The sequence below is a fragment of the Episyrphus balteatus genome, chromosome 2 (genome assembly GCF_945859705.1).
Source record: "Episyrphus balteatus chromosome 2, idEpiBalt1.1, whole genome shotgun sequence".
Taxonomy (NCBI): Eukaryota; Metazoa; Arthropoda; class Insecta; order Diptera; family Syrphidae; genus Episyrphus; species Episyrphus balteatus.
In genome coordinates, this window is record NC_079135.1 from 93188581 (window position 1) to 93210930 (window position 22350).

Below are 22350 nucleotides of genomic sequence, written 5' to 3' on the forward strand. Positions count from 1 at the left end.
AAAACAACTTTTTACATTTTGGTTATACCGTTAATTTTGGTGCTAGGGAATCTTCAAAATCTCATAATTACGTAGATCGTTTCAGTAGTTAAGGCGGCAGCTCGAAATAGAGACAAATAAACATACACACAGACAAACAGATAAAATTGAGATTTTTTTACGCAGCCTAAACCTGCTGTTAGTGTTTTAATGAGAGTTCTTGACAATACTTGATAATTTTTAAAACAGACGGAAATAACTCTGCGATAGAAAGTTAGAGGTTTTCGAAGCCAATTTGACGAGTTAATGAGGTGAAGTTTTTGATTCACAGAATTCGGATAGCGGAATAGGCTTGCAATAAGTTTTCAGCTTGCTCACTTAGGTGTTTCCCCAGCAATAAATCAACACAAGTAAAATCAGTACAACTTTGTGTTTTTATCTCGAGCTAAGAACATCGCACGGCAAAAGATTCTGTGAGTTTTGGTTTAAGAAACACAAAGTTTTCAATAACGATGGAATTCGTTATAACTTATAAGGCTCTGTAAGATTAAAGTCAGAAGTAAAATAATTTCTAAATGAAAGCATAATTTCCTAATTCTTCTTTTATTTCATTAAAATTGGTACAAAATACAATAATCGATAAAAGTATAAGGTATTTTATTTTTACTTCTTGTTTAGAAGATCGTTCTTTTCCAATGATACCCAAATATCTTTAGCAGCAGGTCTATCCTCAGAAGCTTCATTTGTACAACAATAAAATAATTCAACAACTGTATTATATTCAGTTGTAAGTTCGAATGCTTGTGGCAAAGGTGGTCGAGTTCCGTAAGCCCTTTCCACACCCGAACAATCCATCGACCCATCATTATTTTCTTTAGCAGACTCTTCTGAGTCTTCGTCGTCACGTAAGTGAATAGTATGTGGAGGACAAAGTGAAATTGTTTCATAAATAATTAATCCAAAACTAAAGATATCAGCTTTAGCATCAATTATTTCTTCTCTGTCTATTATTTCTGGAGCTGACCAAATATCCGTTCCTTTAAAAAAATAACTTGAATATAAAAAGTCTTAAGAGTTTGAGTTTTGAAATGGAATACATACCAACATATTGTAGTTCGGGATTTTCTTCAAAATTAATAAACCCATCCTCGTCCAATGGAAGACTTACACCAAAGTCACAGAGCTTGCAGATTTCAAAGTCATTTTTAACAAGAATATTGAAGGATTTGAGGTCACCATGTAGTAGCTTTGCTTCATTGTGTAGATAATCTAATGCTTTGGAGATGTCGAAGATCATCTAAAAATACAAACTCATTTATAGGCTTCCTTTTTAGTACAGTCATTTTTAACACCAATCAGAGGAAAAATTCCTAGTGGGCTGAATTTTGCCGGCTTAAAAAGTTATAAGGGTCAAAAAGTCACGAAAATCAGTTTCTCGTGACCTATTGCTCGGAAGCGATCAGAGGTCATTATAAAAATTGTTCGTCGTGAAATTATCTACAACATGAGAAGATCCAAACGACAGTTTCTATGAAATTCATGTTTGGAAAACTCCCAGACCAGTCCAACACTTTAATTTTTTTGAGGAATAACTTGCCACTCTTAACTTTTTGGCAAAGACCCCATCTTCTTGGTTTAGATTTAGAAGTACCAATGTCTGATTTCTGAGCACAAACAAGTTCCTGTTAATCTGTCTTTTCCTAAAATATGTTAAAGCAACATTACTAACTGAACTGTGAACTCCAAATAAGTAAGTTAGAATAAATACAATGGCCCTTAGTAAAAGGCCCAAATTTAGTGAAAGCTCGATTTAAACAAACAAACAAACACTTCCATATTTAGAAAGTGCGATGATTTTAAAATTGACTTATGTCCAATTTCAATGAACCAAAAATTCGATCTGCAGTCGACTTGCTAGTTTATCTTTAAATGAATTCCAATCGCCAAACCAAACAAAAATTTTGTAAAGAAATGAAGAACCAGAGCAAATCTTTGTTTATTTGTGAAATATAAATCATTTTTAGTGAACAAAGTAAACAAATTTTACGTTGTTTTGTTCTTACTATCCACTTTAGAACCGATTTTAGTAGCGACTGCAAGTGGTTGAAAGGAATTCGACATTAGTTATAGGTACGGTGACCATATTTCTAGGAGCGAAACCCGTGACAGATAAAAAAAATCGTTGCATATCGTTTTGAAAATATTGATTAAAAAAATTTTATTTTTTAAAATGACTTTGAGGTCTAGATTTCTTAAACGGTTTTAATGGAACATTTTCGTTGAAATCATTTAAGTCGTTTACAAGGAAGTCAAAAATGAAGAAAACGGTGTTGTAATAAGTACGTTTGAAAATAACTTCTTTATCAAAATCGTGAGAGCTGAAACGATTTTGAAATTGTGTCATCTTTAAATCAACTTTTAACATGCTTTTAAAAGTTTTAAAATTTTGCTAAGTTCATTATTCATTATTCAAAAAAAAAAAAAACTTTTCCTTGGGTAGCTTTTCAAGCTGGAATTAAATAATTGACTAATGCTTTTATCCGGAAAATAAGAAAAACTTTTATTTTCCAACAACTGTTTTCTTGTTTTCCTTACAAAGTAATTAAAATTTTGAATAAACAAATCAAGGAATTTGCAAATACGGGACACTTATACGTCCCGGGTTTCTTAAATACAAATACGGGACAGTCTACGAGTAGCTACATCAAAAATTAAAATTTTAGTATTTTTGAATTATTCCGATCACAAACAATTTTTACCCAATATTAAATGGAGCTTTACTATTGATTTTTAGGTAGTAGGAATAATTTAAAAAATATTAAAATTTTATCCGTGAGGCCCGAAGGGACGGAGATATTGAAGTTTAAAGCCCTTTATGTAGCTGATGTAGTTGATGTAGCACGTCGACAAATAGGCCCCTGATGTTTGGTTTATATGTAGAATGCTTCAATTTTACTTAAATTTGGTAACAGTTTGAATAAGCTATTTTTTGTTTTAATTTTAAGAGTTGATTTTAAGGTAGTGCAACGGTCTTATCATGTAGGGCATTGGTAATCGCTTACATTTTTTTTTCTCAGTCAGTTCTCAATCTATTCTCATTAAAAGTACCTCGTTGAATTTTAAAATATAGAATAATTATAGTATAAAAATTACATGTTCTTTTAATGGTGTATGGCTTAAATTGATAATTGAAATTCTTGATCTTACAAGGTAACAAGGTCAAAACCACTTGTATTATAATATGTTCCTGAAATGGAAATTGACAGCGCTAAGACTTTTGCAATTTCTCTTTTCTGAACGAAGTTAAAAAAATTTAGGGTATTCTCACGATCCGGTGCAAAAAAAAAAGTGTAAAATTGCTAAATTTTGTTTTTCTTCTTCTTCAACTACTTAGACAAATTTTAAACCATTGTATTTTTTTTTTTGCAATAGGGTTAGGGTATAACAAAAGTATAAAAGTTTTTAAAAAAGTCTGTATATTTGTTTGTTCTAGTGTGAGAAAATGTTATACTTTTGCAACGATACAAGGCCATTTGCATGAAATCGAGAATACCCCTATTGTTTTTTTTTTGCCCTAAATCCCGATTTTGGAGGTTTATTCACATTAAATTAAGAAAGTAGGCCTCTTAACTTGATAAGCGGAATTTTTCAAATGTTTTTTTTTTGTTTGATAACTGTTTAGTTTAGCATTTTCATGTAAATTATGAAAAACGAAATACCTAAGGCCCCAAATTGTTTTTAAAATAAAATGAAAGTTAGCCGCAAAATTATTAAGGCAGGGAATTTTTAAAGAGTAATTTTGAAGGAACGGCATCTTTATAAGCTGGGCATTATTAAAGCTAGAGCTCTTTTGAAGGTAGGGCATTTTCATAAGTGCAGCCTTTTTGAAGTTAGGGCCATTTTTTAAAGCTAGAACATTTTATAAAATATGACATTTTCATAAGTAGGGCATGGTGAAAGGGAGGGCATTTTTGAGACAGGGAATTTTTTAGGTTGGTGCATTTTTGAAGCAAGCCATTTTATAAGAAGGGTATTTTTGAAGGTAGGGCATTTTTCAAGGTAAGGCCTTTCTAATGGTAGGGCATTTCTTAATGTAAGGCATTTTTAAGGTAGGGCATTTTAAATTTAAGGTAGGGCATTTTAAATTTAAGGTAGGGCATTGCCCCTCAATGCCCCCCCCCCCCCCTTGGCTACGGGCCTGGACATATATTTGCAAATAACTGATTTTCGTGAACTTTTGGCCCTTATATCTTTTTTAAGTCGCTACGATGTCAATGTCGATTTTTCACATCTTCATTACAACAATACAATTCAGTCCACTAGGTACTTTTCCGCAGATAAAACCTAAAATGCCTGGGTTAATATTTAATAATCGAACCTTTAAGGTATTCTTTGCAGGTAAAGCTCCAAGTTCATCTTCTAAACGATCTTCAAGAATTGTTCCCAAACATGTTTGACAACACTCAAGAGCTAATGAGTCCATGCCATCTTCGGATTTTTGTATTCCACGGAAGCCAACTATATTTGGATGTGAAAGTTTTCTACACCAAACAAATCGTTAGACTATATTTCAAAGAATGTTTTACAAAAGAGTTGTAACTCACCTTAGAATCTCCGCCTCTTCTTGAATTCGTGTATTGTATTCAAGATTTCCTGCACCGCGTGCTCTTCGTGAGACTCGCTTTACTGCCCATGGAGAACGAATTTGTCCGCATCTTGGAGAGCGATCTAATTTATAGACATTTACACAAGTACCATAGCCGAGACTCTTCATAAATGGCGATGGCGGGATTTTCATTGGGGTGCTTTGGCAAGCAACATTTTCCAAATGCAAATTGCGAAGAACTTTTCCTGGAGTTTTGTCCATTGTTGAATATGGATTTTGATGACTTTAATTGTTTAGATTAATACTTTTTTTTTTAATTTTTAAAACCACTTTTCCCTCTTCTTTGTTCTATTTTTTCCGTTTTTTGAAAATTTTTGATTTGAAATTTGAAAAATCATAAACGTCAAAAAATGACATTTGGGTATACACATAAGTCAACGCTTACACTAAAGTTCCACTAATTAGGTAAATTTCCCTTATGGTCTGCTTAGACTAAAGTGAAACGATCTCAGGAACTCTGGTGGTAACTTAAAAAAGCAGAATTTGTATGAAATAAATACACTGAGTGCCACTTCAAAATAGTGGTGACTTGAACTAATACTAAATTCGACTTCATGATAGTACTATAGAAATATATATACAATGGTGGTAATAGCCTGTTTTCACTTAAGCCTGGTACGCTGCTCGCGCTAAATTTTAGCTGTGGTAAAACTCCCATACAAGTTATCGATAATTTGTATGGGATCCATTTTAGCTCGGCTAAAATTTTTCGATAATTTGTATGGGAGCTAAAATTTAGCGCGAGCAGCGTACCAGGCTTTAGAGTCCAAATGAAACAATTACGCAAATTATCTCATTTCGTATGTCAAATCTTATAGAAAAAAAATTTAATGCGAAAACAGGCTGTAGTGAAAACAGGCTATTAACTACATTGGCCACTTTTGGCAAAAGTACAAACTTTGATAGCGTCTATGAATATGGCCCATTGTTCTTAGACCGAAAAATAAGCTTTCTGCATCATTTGTTTTAATTTTCCAGCCCGAAAAATGTGTTTGAAAATTTTCACTTTTGTAATACCCCTGTTTTACTTCTCAACAAACAATTTTGGTTCTATAAAGCTATACAGATGCTACTGTTGCTTCTGTAAAGCATTATAGAAGCGATTGCTAGTAGGGTTCTCAGCAGCGAAAGGTCACCTTATTAACCCTTATGAATCTTATATGACTCTTTTAGGTGTGAAATTAATCATGGCGAGAAGCTCCTCAACATCGTTATAAAAGTGAAATTTATAGTTGGGAGATCATGATATTACAAAGTAAAACGATCTGGATCAATGTGGATGCAGATTTGTATATTCATCTCTTTTTTGCTCATGTTTGTTTATTATCCAAATCATACTCTATTTCTTATTTTATTTTATCAAAATAAAAACTAATTTTTGGTTCAATGAAAATGATCTTGATAAGCCCTGTTCCATTGGAGGTGATATTTTACTACTAGTAGATGTTTTGGTTAATCTAGTACTATCATCTACTCATGCTCTTCTTCCCGAGTAGATACGATTTGTATTGAATTCGTTGCAAGTGCGTTCCATTGAAAATCGCTAGTAAACTACTAGAAGTAGGGTAGAAGGGGGAGGATTTGCCACTTCATATTTTGGTTCTCAACATTAAAAAACTAACACAAGCGTCTAATTTATTTCGTGTCCAGCTAAAAGCTGTCAAACTTTGTGCAAAGTTTTCAATCATAAATGTGCAACAGAAAATGATTTTTCGGTATTTAATATTCTGTTGGTTTGGAAAAAAACCTGGACTGGCAAAGGTACCCCACTGGCAAATATGCTCCCCCTACTACCCTACCTTGCCACTTCCCAAAGGAACAGGGCTATTATCGTTTTCATAAACTTTTTTTTACTTTCATAGGAACAAGGCAAATCTTGGTACGAGTTTTGGAATTTGAACTCGTCTTTTTCCATCTACAGTTTTCACAAAAACTGAACGTGTCTAAATTTTAAACTATTCTACTACAATTAACGTCAATGTCACATTGCTGTCAAAATCTTCCGTAGCCTGCTGAAACACCATCACAGAAGTTATCTTTACGTAATTTCGGATTTTTATACCCGTTTTGTGAGCAAAAATAATAAATATTCAACTAATTTCTAAACAAAATAATCAATAATTGTAATTCAATCCTTCCTACAGGCACACACCACATAATGGGTAACGCATTCGCATTATATGCCCGACCAGAAATAACCCCAGATCCAAGGAATGCACCAGCCTTTGATCCATTAAAAGGTTTTCCAAATGGTCGCAAGGAACGTGTTATGATTGCCACCGAAGAAGAAATGCAATCGGCCAAACTAGCCCAAGAAGATCGTGACTTCTGTGCTCATAAGCTGCTCAAGTATCGTGCATGTCGATCCGATAAGTTCCCATTCGTGTTCCAGTGCCATCATGAGAAACACGAATATATGACATGTGAATATGAAGATTATGTGTTGCGAATGAAGGAATACGAACGTGAGCGACGATTGATGGAACGTGAACAACGTATTCAACATAGACAACAACAAAAAGCCTAATTAAAACACTGCTGCTTAGAAGCTTTATTATATTCTTTTTAGTTTAATTATTAAACAAAATAACTTGGTTGAAACTACACAAATTTTTTGTTGGTGTTTTTTTTGTCTTAAAAGTAAGAATTCTCTTTTTGTGTTATTCTGGGAACCAAAAATAAAACCGAAACCAAGAAATTAATATTGTAAAAAATATAATCGTCTATATTTCAAATATTCTTAACTATTTATACAATAATTAAATGAAAGTAACGTATTCCCTTGATTGTTAGACAATTGATTTCCCAGCATGCTTCTTCTTTTTACCAAATTTCATCTTCTTTTTCGATGGTTGTTGCTCTTCAGTCGTCACAATTGGTTCATCTAGCCTCTTGACTCCACTAAAAAAGAAGAAACAGAATAAATTAATCATAAATAAATTTATTTATTAGCTTAATACAAGCAAAACTTACAACTACACTTAGAACCAAAAAAACGGAATCATATAAATTATGCATATTAAAAACAGTAATTGCAATGGATAAAATATTTGTATTCAAAGTTTCAGGGTCTCATTTAAAAGCTTGTATTTTTTGCTGTGAATTGTTGGTAAAAACAAAAATGCTAATGATAGTGTTAGCTCTATCTGTCAATGATTTGCACTTCATTTTTTTTTAATGTTAAATTTTCCAGATCAGTTCTGTTTTCATTCAGTTTTTTTTTCCTTACATATTTCATTTATGTTGGTTGGATCGAACCAACTAATGAGTTTTTAAGTTCTTAGCATTGACTTAAAGCTAAGAACTTTAACCATTAACATTCATGTATGTCAATTACTTTACGATCAATTATCGTTTTTACAGAATGCAAAGCTTGATTCCATTTTTGTTTGTAATTGTTTACAAAAGCTGTGTTTTATTTTCCTCGTGATCCAGATCATTGATTTATTTGTGAAACAATAACAAAACAAAATCCTGCTTTTGTTGTTAAGCTAATAAAAACAATGATCTGATCCGGACCACGAGGAAAATAAAACACAGCTAAAATAAACTTAAAACTAGATTATAATAAATATGTAGTTTAAAAAACTAAAAATACGATTTTATCACGCACTAAAAACTATAAAATAATTTCATTGCCCTATTGGAAATGGTAAGATCAAAAAGCATCGAGCACTTTGTTCAAACTTTACAAAAGTACACGCAACAAAAATGCGCTCTACGCTTTTTGTTGTAACGATTTCCAACAAAACAATTAAATTATTTTATGTGCGTGATAAAAGCGTATTTTTAGCCTACATTTTTGCATCCATACTTGATTTGAGACGTTTCAGTTCGATACGATAATTGGAAGTATGCTAAAATTGATTTGGTGTGTTTCGACACCAAATGCCCCTCCCCAGGGTCCGGACCACTAAAATATAGTGTAGTCATCAGAGCTACATATATATACAAAGTTTCATTTCGATACGATAATACGAAGTAGGCTAAAATTTATTTGTAGTGTTTCGACCCCCCCCCCCCCCTATGCTCCTCCCCAGGGACCGGACCATCCGAACTACATACATATATGTACAAAGTTTCAGTTCGATGCGATAATTGGAAGTGAGTCAAAATTTAGTTCTAAAATTTTATTACATTATTCTTAGTTAGTTACAAGTAAAGCTATAGGTCGTTTCAAATCAAAAGTCCCATGGAAAATTGACCAAAAATAAAAAAAACTCATTCGCTTACTGGAAGGAAGCATTTATGAGGCAGCTGAACTTTTTCTAAAATTACGATAAAATAATGAAGAACAGTTCTTGATATCCCTATTTTAATTAATTGATCCGTCTGTGAGATTCACTGGGTAAGCCTCAGAAAGCTGATGCAAGTCTCCCGGGCTTGCATCACTCCATATCAGCGGGCAATACAAAAAAACATACAATTATTTAATTACACTGGTCAACAAGGTTTTTGCCACAAGAACCAAAATATACTTTTCTAGTAGTTTTTGGGGTGCTGAATCCGAATCTGAAGTCAGAAAAATTTGATTGGCCTCCGTTTTTGAAATATTACCGTTATAAAATGCTAAAAAACGTCATTTTGGCTGTTTTCGAGGTTCTGTTTTAATGTGGGGTAATTCATTACAAACAAATTTGTAAAGGTGATTATAAGAACAGATATTCTTCTTTCAAAAACTGGTTAAATCTTTCCGATATCTCTTTTAATGCCCGAGATATTTAGAATTTAAGTAGCGGTCTTTGAATCAGAAACAACACTGGCCAACCAAATCAAAATTTGTTTGCCACAAGAACCAAAATATACTTTTCTAGTAGTTTTCGGGGTGCTTAACTCGAATCCGCAATCAGAAAAATTCTGTTAGCCTTCGTTTTTGAAATATTACCGTTATAAAATGCAAAAAAAAGTTTTTTTATAACGGTTATATTTGAAGAACGAAGGCTAATAGAATTTTTCTGATTGCGGATTCGAGTTAAGCATCCCGAAAACTACTAGAAAAGTATATTTTGGTTCTTGTGGCAAAAATTCTGTGACCAGTGACTTAAACTTTAGATTAAATTTAGTTTCTCTTTAGCTTTTTAACTGAAACTTAAGATATCTCGAGCAATAAAAGAGATATCGGAAAGATTTAAACAGTTTTTGAAAGAAGAATATCTGTTCTTATAATCACCTTTACAAATTTGTTTGTAATGAATTACCCCACATTAAAACAGAACCTCGAAAACAGCCAAAATGACGTTTTTTAGCATTTTATAACGGTAATATTTCAAAAACGGAGGCCAATCAAATTTTTCTGACTTCAGATTCGGATTCAGCACCCCAAAAACTACTAGAAAAGTATATTTTGGTTCTTGTGGCAAAAAAAAAGTTAAATTTTGTTGACCAGTGTTATTTATCATTTGAAGGGAGTTGGGATAACTTTGCCGAAGATATTATTATAGGACTAGGTGAAGATGGACCAGAAATGTCCAGTTTATATGATAGCAATTCATAACCTAAAATTCTATTCACATCTTTTAATTTGTATAATTGGGCAGTAAATATCTTATTTTTATTTTTCAATTATTTTGGAGTCGTCACCATAGAAATCATAAATAAACAAATTCAGATTTTTCATTTGCTTATTTTTTTCTCTAGCATTTCTTTCATTCAAACAAGCATGATTTGTTGTTATTTTTGAGTTGATTTGTCGCAATGAGCAAATAAAATTGAGTTTTTTGTTTATTTGTTCTCAATTTTATTGGAAGGGAGAAAATAAACTCTGAGTCAGGACTTTTGATTTGAAACGACCTATAATAAAAGTGTATTAAAAATACTTAAGAACTAAGAATACTCTAGGGTTGAGAGTTTAGGTAGGCTATGGGGTTAAGAAATTATGGTAGAGAGAGGTTTTCAGATAATGTTAGGATGGGTGGAAATCAAAAGAGTTATCCACGCTATCAGTAGCACGTAGCATGCAATTCATGGGTCGTTACATCCATAATTTGTACGGTGATATTCAAGAACAAAAATAGAAACAGATCTGAGATTTCTCGGGTGAGTATACAATAGATTTTTTTGCAAAAGAGCAGGGCAATCGATATTACCAGTTAAAAGTTGATGGATGAAAACAATGTCAGCAACTTTATGGCGTATATCAAGGGGTTGTTAATCTATGAGTTTTAAGCGATCAACGTAAGATTAAATCGATCAGGCCAGGGAAGACCAAAGAGGGCAAATCGAAGAAATCTACGTTGAACGGCTTCTATACGAAAAGAGGTCTAACAAATGTGAGATAAAGGGATTTTGAGACATAGGGGTCGGGGAATTCTTTGGACCAATGTTTAACAATACCAAGTGCGGAGTTAGCTCTGTTTATAAAATTAGTGATGTGGGATTTGAAATTAAGTTCCTTCTCACATAATTACTCCGAGATTACGTATTGAATGAACTAGTGTGACCGGCTCGTTATTAATAAAGTAGGTATGAGGGAGAAATGATGAGCGTTTACGTGAATACGTTATTGCTTGACATTTTTGCTCACATTAAGCTCAAGGAAGTTTTTCGAACACGTAAAAAATCAGTATAGGTCAAGTTGAAGAAGGAGGGTATCATTAAAGGAGGAGATACATCTATATATTCGTTTATCGTCAGCGTATACAGAGATTGAAGAATCTCTTATTACACAATCAAAATCATTGATTGTTAATATGAAAATCAGAGGGCCGTGCAAGATGTTGCAAGAATTGGATTAGATTATGAACCTCTAAAAAGGATTTTATACTGACGTCCATTTAAATACGATTCGATCCATGCAATAAAGAAAGGTTGAAAACCAAGTGATTTTAGTTTGAAGAGAATTAGGGTATGTGAGATTTTATCGAAGGCTTTGCTTAGGTCAATTGCAATAACATCTTTTTCTTTGCCTTTTTTATGGATCGGGATAATATAGGAGTATTTCTAAAGTGAAGGGAAGATTCCTTTTGAAATAGAAAGCTGTAAAAGAGCAGTTAAGGGTTCCAGTAAGTTTGAAGAGCATTTTTTTTTAATTGTTGAAGGATCTCCAGTTATTTTACTTTGAGCTTTTTTATCTTTTCAACAACAACGGACGAGGAAATAACAATGTTACTAAAAATAATCATAAATAAACTAACTTAAATTTATCATAAATAAACTTACCTTTTAACTGAAATTAGCTTTGTTTTACCAGCTCCAGCTGAAGAAAGTGCCTTGGACCAGTCTTCGTCAGTACCTTTGATTACAAAATCTTGTAGACTTTCCTTTTTTAGTTTCTTAAGTTCTTCTTTTTGTTGTTTTGATAAAATCTATAAGAAAAAACATTTTACTATTGTAGCTCTAAATTTCCCGTGGTTTCATGTTACCTTTGCTGTTTCCTCCAATTCGTCATTAAGCGACACTGAAATAGGTACAAATTCTTCCCCATGATTCAGTCGCTTTTCACTAACCATTGAATTCTCAATATGACCTTCAATCACATTGGCAAAGTATTTTGTTGTCTTCTTTATAAGATCATAAAACTTTGCAAGAATCTGACTAGAAGGCATATTCAGTTCAGATGCTATTTCATCCACTGTTTTGCCTTGCACTCCCATTGCAAGAAGAATTGCCTGCAAAGTGGTAAATTGGTATAAAAAAAAAAAACAAATAAAAAGAAATCAATTTTTCTTAACCTTTTGTAAAGAATCAGTCTGGAATCCTTGAATTCGTCCTTGGAAGAATAGAGAACTTATATCGGTAACTAAATCAAGAATAAGCCTGAATTCAACTTGATTTCTTGAATATGCTTCGAGTCTTTGAATGTCGTGTGGGAGGAAATACACATCCAGTGTATCTTTATCCAACTCTAGAATGTCAGTTAGTTTTTATTTTTTCACACAAATTTGGTCATTAAATTTGTACCTTTAGTTTTGACTTTTACTGATTTATTGTCCAGCAACGAAAGCGCTAAGCTCGTTGGGAAATCCTTAAACACTCGTCCACATAGCTTGATAACTCTTCGTCGGAAATCATTGAAATATAAAGCCAACCATTCACTGGTAGCTTTTTTCATGATTCCTTCTTTGTGGAGAGTGTGTAACATTATACAAGAATGCTCTCCAGTTAAATCATTTGCTTTTTGACTGAAAATAAAAAAAATTGATCAATTAATAACTCACTTAGGTGCAACAAGGAAATGGATGCATACCTAACATAAACAGGAACAAAACCTTGATTTTTCCAAAATTTAAGTAAATCTTTCGTTAAACCATATGATGTTCCAATATAGTCGATATTTTCTGGAGAACGTTCATTAAGGCGTTTTAACAAAGTCGGAATTTTACGACGCGGAGCTATGGTTTCTTTGAGAAGACCAACGTCTTCTTCATCTACTTCTTCAATGCCTGTTGGTTAAAATAAAAGTTTAAAAAAGATGAAAATTATGGATCAGAAACTTTTTCATAAATGAAATACAAAAATTAGATAGAGTAGAGAGAAAAAAAAAATAAGAAAGCTATAAAAAAAAAACGACTGTCTGGCACTTTCATGTGGGGAGATCATAGTTAGGGCGCTTAATTTAAATCATCAAAAAAGTATGGGCGCGAGGAAATTGTTGAGTCCGAATTATATTGAACAATAAAATAAGATCATCGAATGAAATATTATAAATACGCTTTGAAAAATTTTAAATGCGACCAAATTGACGCACTCCAAATATGTAACGGGCTATATTTTTAAAGGCTACATTAAGCATGTAAGTATAAGGACCACTTATGTTTTAATCAGCAATAAACGTATTTTGAAAAGTATAATACTACGGGTTCCTGTTACATAAGCAAGCTTTCTTGCTATTTGGCTCTAAGCTATTGTCGAATCATTAAAGTTTAATTACGGAAAATAATCAAAGTCCAAAACTTTTCTTAAAATGACAATGCATTTGGACATCAGTGGATTTAAGAGAATTAATGGTTTTAATTACTTTCCGACCACCGCTTAATGTCTTTCCTCCTGTTGTGATTGGGAGGAAACGGATGGAAGCTGAAAAAACTGCTTTCTATTAGATAGATAAGACGACAGTAAGCGAACTGAAGATGGTGGTAACCCTTATAATGTAGAGAGCTTTTTACACAAGTTGGCATTATCCAGTGTCTAAAGGCTTCGAAAAATCCAGACGCATCAGGAATGATACAGGATCATTATCTAAATCAAGTCTGATATTTTCAACAACATTTTTGAAGATTTTGATTCCCTTAACCTGTTTCCCTGAAATGTTTCCATAATTGACGCCCACTCATTGAAGGACTTAACTTTTTTCTATAAAGGCGAGTCTTTCCTGGGGGGTCAGGCCATTCCGTAAATCGATTATCGAAAAACTACATCGTTTCGACGATGGTTTGATTTCCGTTACTTTACTATCGTCGCAGACGATAACGTTTATTTTGCTTTATGTTACTCGATTTATTATCATAAAAACGATTGTGCTTGCACGATTATTGGACGATAGCTGAGTAAATTTGTAAACAATATGAATCCGTTTTGTTAATCATATCAATTTGTAGAAAATGTATGTAAAAAGTATAAATAAAATTGTCTGAACGGCTTCTTCGAGAAACAGATTGTGCTTTTTTTGTCTGGTGAAAACCATTACTTACTTCAATAAACACAACTATATCCACAAAAAAGAATTGATTTCATGCCGTGGTGTCATTGAGCCGTTTTTTATTAACTATTAGATCGCTACAAACAGAAACCGGCTGAAACAGCTAGGACACATGGAGCGTAGGAAGATCGACACATCTGCCTTGTGAGTCTTTTAATCGAACCCTAAAAGGCAATGAGGAGAAAAATCCTACAGTGGAAAACACAACTAGTGCATGACCTCATTGTAACAAGACAAAAAGCTTGTTATGTGATGAATTATTCGACCAAGTGTTTACTTAAAAGCTTCTTAGTTAAGTCCGTTTCTCAACACTACTTGAAGCAATGGGAAAAAATAGCTCTAGCTTGTTGTACTGTGAAAATTTTGAAGAGCGAAAGAGAACTGAGTCAACTTGCGCTACAAGCTACAATGATAAACATTGCATTCAGCGAGGCAAAGGTCTTTCAAGAAATAATATCCCTCAAACAAAGAGATTCACAAAAGTTCAAATTATAAATTATCGTAATTGGTAAAATAGACAACAGTTTGTATAGAAACTCAATTTGAGTTTACTAAACATTCTTGTGAACTTACCATTTTCGTCTCCATTAGCATTTTCGTTCAGATCAGTAAATTTAAGATCATAGTAATCTTTTAGAAGTTTAATAGCTCTTTTACCATAACCCATCTGAAATGAATCATTAGTACCTAAATAAATCAAAACAAATTAATTAACTTACTCTCTGATAATTAGGATGAGTTGCAATTCGAACAATCCTCAATCCAGATAACTTAGGAAACTCGTGATCACCAAATTGTTCAGAAATATTCCATGGTATTAAATCACCGCTAGCCTTCTTGCCTCTTCCCAATGAACTTGTTATTGTTTGAGATGATATTTCACCTTCTAATGCTACTTGCACAACAACCAATATCTCAGGTAATTGATCTTTTCTTTGAATTGGACCCAATAAACAGAATAAATGATGTGCTGGTGCATCACTTATCATTTGCAAGTCATTTGGACTGTTTTTGTAATGCGAAGCAACATAAATCGATATCACTCGATGGAGAAAAGATTCAGCTGCTTTGTGGTAGGAGAATAATGCATCACGATCAATGTAGTATAATTCACAGACATCAGGAGTTGGACAACCTGAACTAATATTAGGAACTGTAGTTGCATCGAGACAAAGCAGATTGATGAGCCAACTTTCAATGTCATCGCCTTCACGATAACGAATAGATTCTTCCAATTTTATCTGAAAGCAAATTAGATTTGAGAATTGAAAGACATTGGAGAGAAGTTGGGTACACTTACCGGTGGCGGAGCATTGCTTTCCTTTTGAAGCTGTGAAATCAGTTTGAGACTAAGTGATCTTCCAGTTCCTTCATAGCCATTAATAGTCGAAGCCATAAATATAAGATATGGTCCAATCATTTTCTTGACAAGAGGCAGTGGGATGGCAGCCGCTTCATCAATAAGCAAAAGATCGGCAGCATTCAAGAGATGTGTATCGTTGGGCGATATGTATTGAATGGTTTGCCGATTCTGTCTGTTTATATTGATTCGAATGATTGCTTTTTTATAGTCTTCATTGGTTGATCGAATTATTGTGTAGTCAGAGTGTTCTTGATATTCGAGGGCATCAAATCCTTTGAGGACAAACTCAAACAGAGTTATTAAATTCTCTGGATGAGGAGAAGTTACATAAACATTGACATAACCAAAAGATATAGCTGCAGCAATTGAGAGACCCATTGCGGCAGATTTACCACGACCACGTGCTGCTGTCAGTGATGTTGGAGGCCTAGAGATTTATAAAACAAAAAGGGAAGAGTTAGGTTTAGGTTCTGAACTATGCCTGGAACCTATAACATGGTGTCTATCGTTTTTTAAAATAAAGTTACCTGGCGTTCCCTGGCCAATTTCAAAATTTTCCGTGACCAAAAAATTTAAAAAATATTGTTTTGAGTAGGTACGTTTATTTACTTATAGAATTTCATAAAGTGGTAAGAAATGTATATATTTGAATAGAGTTCATTAAATAATGTCAGGCAAAAAGAACAAACCATGTATTTTCAAATATCTATCTACATTATCTATGTTATTGAAATAAAAATGATAAACTTTTTTTTGTTATTTAAAAACAAAGTCTTTTTAATTAAAAATCGTAGTTGCATCATTACTTCGTTTACGTACTGTTTCCTTGCCCTCTTCCGGGTTTCATCGCTTCTACGATTAGAATCATAGAAATTATGAAGAAGGTTTTAATCTCCTTGTTTAAAAATTATTACTTTTTAAAATGTTCAAACATTAACAATTCATTTGCGGCATTCCAGTTTAAATTTTCAAATTTCTTTTTCTTATGTAGTACCTCTTATTTTTTTTAAATGAATTTATTGGCCTTAAAACCATTCTCAACGTTTTTACTTCCAATAAATTGGGCTCATTAGACAGATCAATCGGTAATAGTTAGATATTTTCGTATAATCGTCAATGATTTTTTGGGCACTATGCGTGATAGTAAGTTTTTTAACAATATAATTAAGTTTTCTTATAAGTTTTCCTAAAATTTTGATATAAAATTATAAAAGCATTGAACTACCAACAGATTTTTAAAGTTTTAAAATAAGACCTCTTTACTTGAGCAGAAACGAGTGGACCCGATTTAAAACTGTCGACGTTATTCACTTCAATGTTTTTGAAAAAATTTGAAGTCGATGGGCAGAATTCATTTATAATTTTAGTTTCTGATTTAGGTACAAAATTATTGAATTTTTTTAAAAATTCGTTTTTATAGTTATTCTTTTAAATGGTGAACACTTGCCCAAACAGTATCCCAATTTTATGTATGTTAATGTAAAGTGTGTACAAAAACAGTCACTCAAAACTATCTGATTTTTGCAAGCCTTCGAAAATGTTGATTTTAACTTCGAACAAAAATCAAAAATTTATTTAAACGTTTGAGAAGAAGGAGAATAAAATAAGAAATTTCATTTAGAAAAGAAAAACACCTACTCTATGTTCTTTCTTTCTTTTTCTAATGTGTTCAGTGCAAGCTACGGCTATAATTTTAAGCAAAATAATTTCAACTGAGGTGAAGGAAACGAAATTATACGCTATTATGGTTTGTAGAAATTTATATTCATATTTTATTCGATTTAAAAAAACATTTTAATTTTAAAAAGGCACAAAAAACAAGCAAAATAAGCAAAAAAAGACAAGACAAGACATTTTTACTGATGAGTAAAAATGGCAAAAAAGGCACTAACGGGCAAAAAAACATGTTTTTGAAATGAGGAGGACATGAATCGTGTTTATATAAAGTCTATACTTTCTTACGATACCGCAACAAAAATAGGCAAAGTTAGGAAAATCCTTTCCCTGTTTATTACAGGCCATGGCTTTCGTTTCAACGAAGTCCATTTGTCTTTTTTGAGCTACTTTATTAAGTACCTACTTCATCGAAGCAAATATATACTCTTCAGGATTTATTTACAGCTTCAAGGAGTTTATCGTGAAAATAATGTGCGATGCCCTGATTGATAACAAAGGTAACTATACATTTTGTTCCCATTTAAAAAATGATCAAAATATTTTTACCCGACTTTCCAGTTTAGCGGACACCATACTTGATTTTATTTGTATTCAAACATCTACTTACTTCAGTTGTTTTTCCGCTAAAGCTTCAATAAATTGAGCTACAGCCTTAGCTTGGTCATAAGTTTTGCAAAGATTAACCAATGGTCCAGCTGGAGGAGTGTCTCGTAGGTTTTCTTTTAAATCCTGTAACATTTCATCGTTTTCTGACTTACCAATTACAGCTGGCTAGGAAGAACAATCAATATTTATTCTATTATTTATTAAACAAATATAAAATAAGCTTTCAACTCACATTAACAGGATCAACATTGATAGTTTTAGAACTAAGTGGCAACACAGTGAGATCATCATTTACAACCAAACACCGTTTACAATCAGCCAATGATAGAATTAATCGTTCATTAAACCGACACGTTATTGTTTGATGAGCTTCTGTTCTGTATCGTTTGTGGACATCCATACTCATTGTGTAGAGTTGTTTCAAAGAAGATAGGGACTTTAAAAGTAAAATAATTAATCCACCTCCTTCGACTGTTTCCACAGTTCGAGCAAGTAAATTTGGAGTGAGTGCTTCGAAGTCTTGGAGCACACAAACTCCATAGGTACGACCGAGAACAGCATGAGTCTCGTTATAGTATCGACCATGAATTGTGGTGGAAACTCTAAACGTGTCAAATAGATCAGCATCGTTTACGTCTATTTTACCAGCAGCTATTTTCTTTGCACGTTTCTTTCCATGACTAGAATTTGATTCAAGAGGATAAGCATAAAAACTACTATAATTACTAATTCTAATAGTGGAGTAACTAAAGCTCAAAAAATGGCAATATTAGGGAACCCGGCCGAATAGATCTGATTTTGATGATCTTTTTTTCAAACGCCGATAATTAAAAATACAGTTGAAACTCGATTAACCGGGATGGTCGGGACCGAGCCCATTACGGATAATCGAAAATCCCGAATAATAGAACTTTTTTTTCTAAAAGAAAGATGTATGTGCATTTAAGTTTTTATTAAAAAAATTAAAAAAAAAAACTAAAACAAACATGAGATTCTCGTAAAAAAAACAAACAACAACACATATCCCGTAACTTCTTTTTGCATGTGCTGAATTGAAGTGAAGGAATATATTCGGTCTTATTCTCATTTTACGGATAGTAGAGTTTATAACGGGTAATAGAGTTTAAATAAATACATTGTCTTTGTTGTCGAGAAAAAATGTCAAATATTTTTATCACGGATAATAGAGCGTTCCGGTTAATCGAATCCCGGATAATCGAGTTTCAACTGTACTTTAAAGTCTATACCTAGATTTAAAAATTGAAGATTTTTGTGAACAAACAAATTTTTTTCAAAAATTTTGCTTAAATATCCTTTTACTAATGCCAAAAGATTGTCTAGGCAATTAAAGGAAAACAACTATATGGGAGTGAAGGACAATCTTCCATCGTTTAGGCGATAAATGCAATTTTATCACAAATTGACTTCAAATGCAAAAACAAAAATATTTGAACACAACGGCAGCACCTATATTTAAATATACATTTTTAAAAAGCTAGAACCTTATTCATATTTTTCATTCAAATTAAGTAAATTGAAGAAAGGGTTTTTGAAAAAATAATGGTAATTAAACTCAGATTTTGAAAAAAAAAATTATTGAAAAAGTTTTAACATGTCTTTTTTAAAACTTTTTCATAAAATGCATATATTTTTCAAATATTTTGGCCACATTTATTATGATTTGAAATAATAATAGAAAATTGCAATATGTATTACAATTTATGAAAAAAATTAAAAAGTATTTCATTTTCGAAGAACTTTTTTTTTTTATTAACTTTTTTTTTAAAGTTCAACAATTTAATATATACAGTTATTTTGTATTCATTCAATAGGCTTTATTGTTGAAAGTTAATTAGCAAAAGTTTAAAGTTCTTATTTGCCAAAGTCTATAAGAAAATCAATTATTTCAATGCAAAAATTCAGTTTTTATAAAAAAAAATCCAATGAAATTGAAGTAATTTTTAATTTTTTATATTTAAACTGTAATATATATTACCTTTTCCTCTTCGGAATTCAACTTTTAATATTTATGGCCAAAATTTTTTTTTAAATAAATTCATATTTTTGAAAAAAGGCCATTTAACATTTTTTAATAATGTTTTTTCTTTTCAAAATTTTGAGTAGAGGACCATTCTTTCAAAAACTCTTTATTAAATTTAGTGGATTTAAATTTTACAGATGGAAATGATATTCTGGCTTTTTAAAAACGTTTATGTAAATATTGTAGGTGTTGCCGTTGTGTTCAAAATATTTCTTTTTTTGTGTTTGAAGTCAGTTTGTGAGAAAATTGCATTTATCGCTTAAACGATGGAAGATTGTCTTTTACTCCTATTTTATTCCTTAAATTACCTATAGAATCTTTTTTTTATCATTTATTTTATGAAATTTAAGCAAAAAAATGGTTTTGTTAAAAAAAAACTTAATTTTAAAAAATAATACGGCAACATCGGCAAATTTTAATGTATTTTTAATTACCGACGTTTGAAAAGAAAATCATCAAAATCAGAGCTGTTCGGCCGGGTTCCCTAATTATTTGCTTGTTACTCCACTATAATAAAGAATTATGAATCTTACTTGGAGATAGCTTCATCTTTGTTTTTATAACACCAAAGGACTGTTGGTCTAGTTTTAACTGTAGATTTTGTAAGAATATCATACAAAATTGGTACCTAAATAACCAAAGGTTTATTATTCATTCATTCATTCATAAATATTTAAAAAATATTTTTATAAATTACTTGATCTCTAGCTTTGTCACCAATGATAATAAACATTGTACGATGTCCAAGTTTAACACCATTTTCAATCATGACACGAATACGATTGTCGATCTTCTTTTTCACCATTTTGTTAAGATGTATTTAACGTTCAATTTAAGTTGAATTTATTTAAGAAAAACTTAATTATTTGTGATTTATTTAATAAATTTATTAAATTGTTATTGAATAGCAAGTGCACGTGCACATTCGGTTTTTTGACAGGGTCTTTTCTCTTTCTCTTTGCTTATGACATTTGGTGTCAAATTTGTGCTTGCATGGAGTGATGCCAAATTTTTATGATAAATCTATTACAATTTAAAATTTAAGGTAGAGCTTACATCGTATTGATTCAAGGCCTCTTCCAAACTATCTCACGAAAACGGAATGACCACTCCGGAAAGGTATGCAGGACGAGTAGTTGTGTGAAAAAATTAGAAACTGGAACATCAATATTCAGGTGTGGAATATTTTTCATACAAATACCCGTACCGCTACCGCATATACCCTTCGGAGTGGCCAAGCCTTTAAGATTTCAATACATTTTTTTACTATTTTATTTTCATTAAAAAAAAAAAGTAGAAAAGTGTGGAATGTGCCCCAGCACGGGAAACCTTCGACAGCAACGCACATTGTTGGAAATTGATGTATTATGTTAGTTTTTTTTTTTTTAAATAAAAGTCATCATATACCAATTTTGTTATAAGTATTGAATTCATTTTTTTAATTATTTTTCTTAAAAACAAAACTGTTATAAGAAGGTAGATACAGGCCAGTTGAACAAATATTCAATCCGTGGTTCAGCAAATCTTATCTTCTGAAATCGGTGTTAAAGGTGAAATTTTCTGTTAAAATTGCTTTCAAAAACGTACCTATCTATTAAGACTTAACTGCTTTGAAAAAGTACAAAAGTGAAAAAAAAATTTTCACGTTAGCTCAATTTGTTTCTAAAAGATAGTATACAAATTGATTTTTAGACCAAAAAAAAAGAAAGCATCATTTGTTTTAATTTTCCAGCCCCAAAAAATACACATAAATGCGTTTGCGTTCACTTTTGTACTTTTTCACTCTTTGAACCCAATGCAGTTAAGACTTAAATCATTGGTCAAAGAGAGCAAAAGCTATCACATTTCTAGAGGGAAATCGTATTTGAAATTTATGATTTAATTGAAATTGAAGAAAATTCAGATTTTGATGCTAATTCAACTTTTGACCCAACTCAACTTTTGTATTGTCAAAAGTAATTTGTAGAGATGCCGCGAACATTGATTTGGCCGAATACCGAATATTCGGTCACGCTCCTCGGCCGAATACCGAATATTCGGCCAAGGATAATCAGAAAAAAACGTTGGTAATTTAAAAAATTTTATACTTTGTCTCAAGAATAGAAGAGGCTTAAAAAATTCCCAACAACTTCGTATTGTAACGATGAAAAACTGAACTACTTTTAAAATAAATGTCTGAACAGACTACCTACTACTGCAAAGGTAGACCTAAAATCGAATGACATATGAGATGAGGACTGTTCGCCAAGATCGAACAGCGGACCCATACAAGTGGTGGTCAACCAACACATACTACAAAATTTCCAATTTTGACAACATTTGCTAAAGTCTACCTTTCCTCTCCTGGGACAAGTGTTTACAGTAAAAGACTATTTTTCGAA

General features: G+C 32.1%; 3 protein-coding genes across 3 annotated transcripts; 1 reads left to right on the top strand and 2 right to left on the bottom strand.

Moving 5' to 3' along the window:
* Window positions 1-563: 563 nt before the first annotated feature.
* On the bottom strand, window positions 564-4964 carry LOC129911185 (lymphokine-activated killer T-cell-originated protein kinase). Its single transcript, XM_055988899.1, has 4 exons — window positions 4584-4964; window positions 4358-4520; window positions 1081-1276; window positions 564-1016 (listed from the first exon to the last, which is right to left on the bottom strand). Exons 1-4 carry the CDS (start codon window positions 4844-4846, stop codon window positions 643-645), a joined length of 996 nt encoding a protein of 331 aa, XP_055844874.1. The 5' UTR covers window positions 4847-4964; the 3' UTR covers window positions 564-642.
* A 1611-nt stretch (window positions 4965-6575) lies between these two features.
* Window positions 6576-7255, top strand: LOC129911186 (NADH dehydrogenase [ubiquinone] 1 beta subcomplex subunit 7). Its single transcript, XM_055988900.1, has 2 exons — window positions 6576-6714; window positions 6790-7255. Exon 2 carries the CDS (start codon window positions 6804-6806, stop codon window positions 7170-7172), a length of 369 nt encoding a protein of 122 aa, XP_055844875.1. The 5' UTR covers window positions 6576-6714; window positions 6790-6803; the 3' UTR covers window positions 7173-7255.
* Window positions 7256-7343: 88 nt separating this feature from the next.
* On the bottom strand, window positions 7344-20925 carry LOC129911187 (RNA cytidine acetyltransferase). Its single transcript, XM_055988901.1, has 13 exons — window positions 20667-20925; window positions 20503-20597; window positions 18161-18608; window positions 17930-18093; window positions 15583-16072; window positions 15002-15523; window positions 14856-14949; window positions 12831-13026; window positions 12545-12765; window positions 12316-12488; window positions 12007-12252; window positions 11804-11949; window positions 7344-7546 (listed from the first exon to the last, which is right to left on the bottom strand). The coding sequence occupies exons 1-13, from the start codon at window positions 20772-20774 to the stop codon at window positions 7435-7437; spliced, it is 3015 nt and encodes a 1004-aa protein (XP_055844876.1). The 5' UTR covers window positions 20775-20925; the 3' UTR covers window positions 7344-7434.
* Window positions 20926-22350: the final 1425 nt, after the last annotated feature.

Excerpts from the sequence above, each read along its gene's own strand:
- LOC129911185 (XM_055988899.1), bottom strand. The coding sequence starts at position 4,846 with ATGGACAAAACTCCAGGAAAAGTTCTTCGCAATTTGCATTTGGAAAAT. Across the intron at positions 4,521-4,583 it reads GAAGAGGCGGAGATTCTAAG|AAAACTTTCACATCCAAATA; the intron begins GTGAGTTACAAC and ends TGTTTGGTGTAG. Across the intron at positions 1,277-4,357 it reads CTGCAAAGAATACCTTAAAG|ATGATCTTCGACATCTCCAA; the intron begins GTTCGATTATTA and ends TTGTATTTTTAG.
- LOC129911186 (XM_055988900.1), top strand. The coding sequence starts at position 6,804 with ATGGGTAACGCATTCGCATTATATGCCCGACCAGAAATAACCCCAGAT.
- LOC129911187 (XM_055988901.1), bottom strand. The coding sequence starts at position 20,774 with ATGGTGAAAAAGAAGATCGACAATCGTATTCGTGTCATGATTGAAAAT. Across the intron at positions 18,094-18,160 it reads TCAATGTTGATCCTGTTAAT|CCAGCTGTAATTGGTAAGTC; the intron begins GTGAGTTGAAAG and ends TGTTCTTCCTAG. Across the intron at positions 12,489-12,544 it reads AGTAAAAGTCAAAACTAAAG|AGTTGGATAAAGATACACTG; the intron begins GTACAAATTTAA and ends CTGACATTCTAG.